General features: G+C 52.9%; 1 protein-coding gene across 1 annotated transcript; it reads left to right on the forward strand.

The window, feature by feature from the left end:
• The first annotated feature begins 5,345 nt into the window (after positions 1-5,345).
• Positions 5,346-6,824, forward strand: LOC123129516 (zinc finger protein SHOOT GRAVITROPISM 5-like). Its single transcript, XM_044549652.1, has 3 exons — positions 5,346-5,466; positions 5,593-6,028; positions 6,121-6,824. Exons 1-3 carry the CDS (start codon positions 5,346-5,348, stop codon positions 6,749-6,751), a joined length of 1,188 nt encoding a protein of 395 aa, XP_044405587.1. The 3' UTR covers positions 6,752-6,824.
• Positions 6,825-8,926: the final 2,102 nt, after the last annotated feature.

The raw sequence follows: 8,926 nt of genomic DNA on the forward strand, positions 1-8,926 counted from the left end.
TACCGCCTGGAACACCATAGTGTGATGGTGTGTCCGAACATCATAGTTACACCCTATTGGATATGGTGCGTACCATGATGTCTCTTATCGAATTACCACTATCATTCATGGGTTAGGCATTAGAGACAACCACATTCACTTTAAATAGGGCACCAGTAATTCCGTTGAGACGACACCGTTTGAATTATGGTTTAGAGAAACCTAAGTTGTCATTTCTTAAAAGTTTGGGGCTGCGACGCTTATATGGAAAAGTTTCAGGTTGATAAGCTCGAACCCAAAGCGGATAAAATGCATCTTCATAGGAAACCCAAAACAGTTGGGTATACCTCCTAATTCAGATCCGAAAGCAATATGGATTGTTTCTTGAATCAGGCCCTTTCTCGAGAAAAGGTTTGTCTCGAAAAGTTGAGTGGGAGGATGGTGGAGACTTGATATGGTTATTGAACCATCACTTCAACCAGTGTGTATCAGGGCACAGGAAGTTGTTCCTGTGGCACCTACACCAATTGAAGTGGAAGCTTATGATATTGATCATGAAACTTCGGATCAAGTCACTACCAAACCTCGTAGGACGACAAGGACACGTACTACTTCGAGTGGTAAGGTGATCCTGTCTTGAAGGTCATGTTGCTAGACAACAATGAACCTACGAGCTATGGAGAAGCGATGGTGGGCCCGGATTCCGATAAATGGCTCGAGGCCATAAAATCCGAGAACGGATCCATGGACTTTGGTGGACTTGCCCGTTGATCGGCAAGCCATTAAGATAAATGGATCTTTAAGAAGAAGACGGACGTGGATGGTAATGTCACCGTCCATGAAGCTCGACTTGTGGCGAAAAGTTTTTCACAAGTTCAAGGAGTTGACTACGGTGAGTTTTTCTCATCCGTAGCGATGCTTAAAGTCCGTCGGATTCATGTTAGCATTAGTTGCATTTATGAAATCTGGCAGATGGATGTCAAGACAAGTTTCCTTACCAGTTTTCGTAAGGAAAGGTTGTATGCAATACAATCAGAAAAGTTTTGTCAATCCTGAGGATGCTAAAAGGTATGCTAGCTCCAGCGATCCTTCTAAGGACTGGAGTAAGCATCTCGGAGTTGGAATGTATGCTTTGATGATGATCAAAGATTTTGGGTTTGTACAAAGTTTATGAGAAACTTGTATTTCCAAAGAAGTGAGTGGGAGCACTATAGAATTTCTGATGAGTATATGTTGATCAGAAATGATGTAGAATTTCTAAGAAAGCATATAGGGTTATTTGAAAGGTGTTTTTCAATAGAAAACCTGGATTAAGCTACTTGAACATTGAGCATCGAGATCTATAAGATAGATCAAAATGCTTAATAATACTTTCAAATGAGCACATACCTTGACATGATCTTGAAGATGTTCAAGATGGATCAGTCAAAGAAGAAGTTCTTGCCTGAGTTGTAAGGTACGAAGTTAAGACTTAAAGCTCGACCACGGTAGAATAGAGAGAAAGGACGAAGGTCGTCCCCTATGCTTAAGACGTAGGCTCTTCAGTATGCTATGCTGTGTACCGCACCGAAAGTGTGCCTTGCCATGAGTCAGTCAAGGGGTACAAGAATGATCCAAGAATGGATCACAGGACAGCGGTCAAAGTTATCCTTAGAAATTAGTGGACTAAGGAATTTTTCTCGATTATGGAGGTGGTAAAAGAGTTCGTCATAAAGGGTTACGTTAATGCAAGCTTGACACCTATCCGGATAGCTCTGAGTAGAGATACCGGATACATATAATGGAGCAACAATTTAGAATAGCTCCAAGTAGAACAGTTATTTGGATTAGCTCCAAATAGAGCGTGGTAGCTACATCTAGGAGATGACATAGAGATTTGTAAAGCACACACGGATCTGAAAGGTTCAGACCCGTTGACTAAAACCTCTCTCACAAGCAACATGATCATACATAAAACTCATTGAGTGTTAATCACATAGTGATGTGAACTAGACTACTGACTCTAGTAAACTCTTGGGTATTAGTCACATGGCGATGTGACCTATGAGTGTTAATCACATGGCGATGTGAACTAGATTATTGACTCTAGTGCAAGTGGGAGACTGTTGGAAATATGCCCTAGAGGCAATAATAAAAGTGTTATTATTATATTTCCTTGTTCATGATAATTGTCTTTTATTCATGCTATAACTGTATTATCCGGAAATCGTAATACACGTGTGAATACATAGACCACAATATGTCCCTAGTGAGCCTCTAGTTGACTAGCTCGTTGTGATCAACAGATAGTCATGGTTTCCTGGCTATGGACATTGGATGTCGTTGATAACGGGATCACATCATTAGGAGAATGATGTGATGGACAAGACCCAATCCTAAGACTAGCACAAAAGATTGTGTAGTTCATTTGCTAGAGCTTTGCCAATGTCAAGTATCTCTTCCTTTGACCATGAGATCGTGTAACTCCTGGATACCGTAGGAGTGCTTTGGGTGTATCAAACGTCACAACGTAACTGGGTGACTATAAAGGTGCACTACAGGTATCTCCGAAAGTATCTATTGTTTTATGCGGATCGAGACTGGGATTTGTCACTCCGTGTAAACGGAGAGGTATCTCTGGGCCCACTCGGTAGGACATCATCATATGCGCAATGTGACCAAGGAGTTGATCACGGGATGATGTGTTACGGAACGAGTAAAGTGACTTGCCGGTAACGAGATTGAACAAGGTATCGGTATACCGACGATCGAATCTCGGGCAAGTAAAATACCGCTAGACAAAGGGAATTGAATACGGGATTGATTAAGTCCTTGACATCGTGGTTCATCCGATGAGATCATCGTGGAACATGTGGGAGCCAACATGGGTATCCAGATCCCGCTGTTGGTTATTGACCGGAGAACGTCTCGGTCATGTCTGCATGTCTCCCGAACTCGTAGGGTCTACACACTTAAGGTTCGATGACGCTAGGGTTATAAAGGAAGCTTGTATGTGGTTACCGAATGTTGTTCGGAGTCCCGGATGAGATCCCGGACGTCACGAGGAGTTCCGGAATGGTCCGGAGGTAAAGATTTATATATAGGAAGTCCTGTTTCGGCCATCGGGACAAGTTTCGGGGTCATCGGTATTGTACCGGGACCACCGGAAGGGTCCCGGGGGCCCACCGGGTGGGGCCACCTGCCCCGGGGGGCCACATGGGCTGAAGTGGGAAGGGATCCAGCCCAAAGTGGGCTGGGGCGCCACTTCCCTCATGGCTCATGCGCCTAGGGTCAAAGGGGAACCCTAAGGAAGAGTCCTAGGAGGGGAAGGCACCTCCTAGGTGCCTTGGGGGGGAGGGAATCCTCCCTTGGCCGCCGCCCCTTTCCCATCTAGGGCTGGCCGCACCCCTTGGGGGTGGGAAACCCTAAAGGGGGCGCAGCCCTCCCCTCCCCCTATATATATTGAGGCATCGGGCTGCCCATAACACGCGATTTGATCTCTCGTTGGTGCAGCCCTGCCCCTCTCCCTCCTCCTCTTCTTCCATGGTGCTTGGCGAAGCCCTGCGGGATTGCCACGCTCCTCCACCACCACCACGCCGTTGTGCTGCTGTTGGATGGAGTCTTCCTCAACCTCTCCCTCTCTCCTTGCTGGATCAAGGCGTGGGAGACGTCACCGGGCTGTACGTGTGTTGAACGCGGAGGTGCCGTCCGTTCGGCACTTGATCATCGGTGATCTGAATCACGACGAGTACGACTCCATCAACCCCGTTCACTTGAACGCTTCCGCTTAGCGATCTACAAGGGTATGTAGATGCACTCTCCTTCTACTCGTTGCTGGTCTCTCCATAGATAGATCTTGGTGATTCGTAGGAAATTTTTTGAATTTCTGCTACGTTCCCCAACAAATAGGTCCAGCAGCCACACCAAAGCCGGCGGAGAGTCCGGGGTTTGATGCAAAAGTTGGACCTGTTTGTCCCACCGGTGGAGTCCCCTTGGACGGGTTGCCACCCCGGCCGGTCATCGGCGGCGCAGAAGCCTGGCGCAGTACGTCGGCGTACGATGGCGGCGGCGGAACACGTGAAGTCGATCCGAGCAGATGCGAAACCGTGGTGCTAGGGCGTCTCGATACCCTGTACTGAAACAGATCGCCTCGACGTAGCGTACGGCCCAGCCGTGAGGCCTGCATGGCCTTGCTCACGCAGGGCCCACGAGCATGCGACGAGCCCGAGTCCCGAGTCAGCGCAGTTTGAAACGCGGGATCGTCGCATGCCGTACAAGCCGCTGCCTTTTCTTCCTGCTGATTCGGAGACGCCGAAGATGACGCACCCGCAAGTGAAGCCGGCAGGAACGCGGCCAGCGCTACCGGCGGCGTGATCCTGGGGCGTGGAAGCGGCCCCTTCCACGGCCTGATGCAGATCCCGCGTCGCTGCCGCGCTGGCGCCGGCGGCGGCCTCGACACGGCCGGCGATTTGTCACACTCAGCATGCATCTCCTCCCTGCACGAAAACGAAGGATCGTGAGCAGAATCGGAGTTTACCTTGCTGCCCGATGTGGAGCCCTTCTCCCAAACTCTGGACGCCGGCGTAGGGTACCCCACGTCGTTCCAGAACTCCTGAAGGAGCTCGGCGTCCGTCTTCTTCCTCCGATGCCGTACGACCGACCAGGATCCCTCCGAGGCGTCAACGCTTCCACGATCTTCATCACCGGCACGGACAGCGTTCACCACCTCATTCGCCACACGTCCCGCATCCGAGGCCTCAACCGTCTCGTCTCCGCTCTCGGCCAAGGCTTCAAACCTCGATCCTGAGTGCGACGAGGATGCCGGCGAAGTTGATCGCGACGCCGGCAATAGGACCCCAGGGGCTAGCGTCAGTCGTCGCCGATCCGTGAAGACGCGAGCGCCGATGCGCACAACGCATTCAAGAAGCACCATCTCCTTTCCCTTCTCGATTTTCTCGCCTGAGCGTAGATGACGCCCCTCCACGATCTTACCGTCGCCGTTTCGAAGGAAACAAAGACCAGGCCGATCTAGGAACAGCGATCCATCGTGCCATTCCGGCGAGCCATCCAGAGCGGCAGTGGAGAACTTCGCCGCCCAGCGCAGCGTGGGGAGGAAGTCCGGTGGTCTCGCCATCGGTTCACGCTTGGCTAGCATGCAAACGCACCGGTCATGTAGAAACAAAAAATACGTAGTCCTTAATTTGCAGGACTGGCCTACATCGTGAGCGTGAGCGTACCGTCGCGCAGCGCACATGCAGCTGCGAAAACCTTAAGACGGTGGAAACCTCAGCGCCTCCTTTTTTGTCTGTCTTCACTCCAAGACTCTGCCTTTCCCTCTCTCCCGGCTGCCTTTCTCCTTGCCAATAGTCGAGAAGAGCACGATCGCCATGGCGACGGAGCACATGCCGGCCACGAACGAGGAGACGGCGGAGCCGCCGTCCGGGTATCTGCAGATCGCCGCCACCTCCCCCGCGACCAGGAGAAAGTGCCGGCCAGCCGGCACACCAGGTAATCGACACCGACGCATACATTACATTCGTAGGTCGATCGGTGCCAAGATTTGGTAGCCTGCAGTGTGTATGTGGAAATGTGGAATGCCACCTCACATCCATGCATGGACCTCGCGGCGCGCAGACCCGGACGCGGAGGTGGTGTCGCTGTCCCCGCGGACGCTGCTGGAGCCCAAGACGTACGTGTGCGAGATCTGCAACCGGGGCTTCCGGCGGGCGACGAACCTGCAGATGCACCGCCGGCGGCACGGCGTGCCGTGGGAGCAGCTGCAGAGGCGGGACGCCGGCAAGGCGGCGCCGCCGGGCCGGAAGCGGGTGTTCGTGTGCCCGGAGCCCAGCTGCCCGCACCACCACCCCTCCCGTGCCCTCAGCGGCGCCAGCGCCATCAAGCACCACTTCCGCCGCCAGCACGGCGCCCACCGCCAGTGGTCCTGCTCCCGCTGCTCCAGAGCCTTCGCCGTCCACGGCGACTACAAGGCCCACCTCAAGACCTGCGGCGGTAGCGGCACCCGCGCCCGCTTGCTCCGCTACCCTTGCCACTGTGGGCGCGTCTTCTTCCGGTACGTGGTTCACGCTGTGATCATTGGTGCCCGGCCGGCCGGCCCTCGACGACTAACTGATGGCCGGGTCTAAAACTCTAAATGCGGTGCAGGGTGGACACGTTCGCATATCACCAGCGAACGTGCCGCGGCGTTCCCCCACAGGCGGGTGTGCTGTCGGCGCCGGTGTGCGGCGCGTTGTCCGCGCCGCAGCAGCGGGCGACATCACCGTACCCGTCCGGCTTCGCCATGCCATCCAGTAGCGTCCTCATCGGCGCGGTGATTTGGCCCGGCGCCACCGCAATGCGGAGCCCGACCGTGGCCACGTTCAACGGGTTCTTGCCGCCGACAGGCACCAGCCGCAGCGGGCACGACCTCGAGCTGCAGCTCATGCCGCCATCGTGCCACGCAGCGCCGCGCTCACCGCCCGCGCCCATCTCGTGGGGAGACGACGGCGCCACCCAGCTGCAGCTTTCCACAGGCCTATGCAGCGGCGACAACCGTGCGGGAGAGGAGTTCAGGCCGTCGTCATTCCAGGCGCCACGTGGTCGAGCCCGGTGGAGGCGTGCAGTCCACCTCCAGGGAGGAGCAGGAGGAGCTGCGGCCGGTGATGGCGGCGAAGGCGGATCTGAAACCACGTGCTCTCCATCGTCACCGACCCCCTCATCCTCGACGGCATACGGCGGCGGCGTCACCAGCCTGCAATGGGCAATGCGTAGCTTGCCATCTTGGACCGCCTCTTAATCAGTTGCCTTCCTGTTTTTACCGCGCGGTGAGGTGTGGTGCAGTTGATCGAGCTGCATGAAAGCTAAGCAATATGGTAGTCTGCTGATCGAGTAGCTAGTTTGTGACTGAGGCATGTCCTTTCCTGTTGGATTTTCTTCAAACAATCTCATCTATCTTAGCCGGAGCTGGGAGAGTTCATGTTGCTACCTGCAAATTGAAAGTCAGGTGTACCAAAGCATGCCCGGAAACCGGCTAAGCATGCATACTGGAGGTTGGTTTTAATTAGATAATAAACCAGCTATGACGAGGAGTAGAGAACACCCCATTTCATTTCATAGTACGAATGGTGTTCAGCTATTCATACGAGAGACATGCATGAACCCATAGCAAACTCTAGCAAAGTAGCGGAACTAGTGCACCGGAAGCGGTGAGGGACGCGAGCGGAGACCATGCTGGCCGGCACGCGCAGGTGCGCGATGCAAACAAAGAGACATGAAACACATTTGCCTACACACCTTGGGATGCGTTTGGTGGGCCGCATACAGTCCAACCAGGTCCGGGCGAGATGAAAAGGGGGCGTTTGGTTGCGTGCAAGTAGGCCTCGCTCGCATTGGCACGGAACTTAAAGCACCCGAGAGCCTGGCTCGCTCCTGTGAGCCAGGCTGAGTCAGACGCAAAAGGAAGACGCGGCGTAGGGCGGTGGAGGGTGGATCCGAACGGAGATGGCCGGAGGGGGAAATCGGCGGAGGCGGGATGGTGCGAAATATACCCTCACCATCCCTTTTACTCGCTTCCCCCTGACTCTAGGACAAGCCTTCCTCTGTTATTGGCACCGCCAGCAACGACGACTCAGATCTACGGCATCGACGGCGGCGGCGGTGTTGGTGGCAGCAACGGCACTCCAGCAATGGCAACTGCTTCTCCCCTTCTTCTTTGACTTTGTCCGGCCATCCTCGTCCCGGCCATGTCTCCCTCGACCCTAAAGCTGGTAAACTACCCCTCTCCCCCTTCTCTGTTAGCTCATTCGGTAGGAGTGTTTAGGGTTGATTGTGCCATTGTTGACCGTGTCATGGATGTCGTTTAGGTTGTGGATGAACGGACGAAGCTTCTAGTTTAGGAATTGGCGCTGATACATATGGTTCAGGCATGGACTCTGTTTGTCCATAAGAGAGTTGTTCTTCGGAATGACAAACCTCTCATCGGGTATGGTCCTATGTTAATCCAGGAGCAGGACAGGATAGCGAATCTGAAGTACATCTACAACTGCAACAACACAGAGACTTTGTGGATGCTTCGAATGAAAAGAACATATTTCACCAAACTTGTGCAAACGTTCAGGAGCAGGGGGTTGCTAGAAGATAGTATCTGCACAAATGTGAAAGAGCATGCAGTCATGTTCCTACATGTTGTTGGTCATAACCAGAGGTTCAGGGTTGTACACAACACCTTCAGAAGATCAATGGCGACCATCTCCAGGTACTTCAAGCAAGTGCTTTATGCTGTTGGGGGGCTCAGAGGAGAGATGATCATGTCGCCAACCGGCCGGACTCCTACCAAGATTCGCACTAGCCCAAGATGGTATCCATACTTCAGAGTGAGCACCGACAGTATGTAGTTCATGCATTGGTATGTTGTTATTGTTCTGCTGTAGCCATAACTGCATCGTGTAATGACATTCCAAGATTGCATTGGGGCAAAAGATGGTGCTCATGTCACTAGCAAAGTGCCGAAGCCACAAGCTGCAGCATATAGAGCGAGGAAGCACTACGCAAACTTGAATGTGCTTGCTGCTGTTGACTTTGATCTAAAGTTCACATATGTGTTGGCTGGCTAGGAAGGATCAACACATGATACTAACATTCTCAGTGACAACATGAGTCGTCATAATGGCATCAACATCCCCGATGGCAAGTTCTAATTAGGAGATGCTAGCTATGCATGCCGGCCAAGTGTTCTTCCATCCTTCAGGAAAACCAGGTATCATCTGAACGAGTTCTCTGGTAGGAACTATCTTAGGACTCCTCGGGAACTATTCAATCTCAGACACTCCATCCTTAGAGTAACGGTTGAGTGGGCATTTGAAGCTCTGAAGAATATGTTTGAGATCCTGGATCAAAAGCCATTCCACCCTTACCCTACTCAGGTCAAGCTTGTTCTTGCATGTTGCATCATTCACAAACCGGATCCTGCAAT

This window comes from Triticum aestivum, chromosome 6A (assembly GCF_018294505.1).
Source record: "Triticum aestivum cultivar Chinese Spring chromosome 6A, IWGSC CS RefSeq v2.1, whole genome shotgun sequence".
Taxonomy (NCBI): Eukaryota; Viridiplantae; Streptophyta; class Magnoliopsida; order Poales; family Poaceae; genus Triticum; species Triticum aestivum.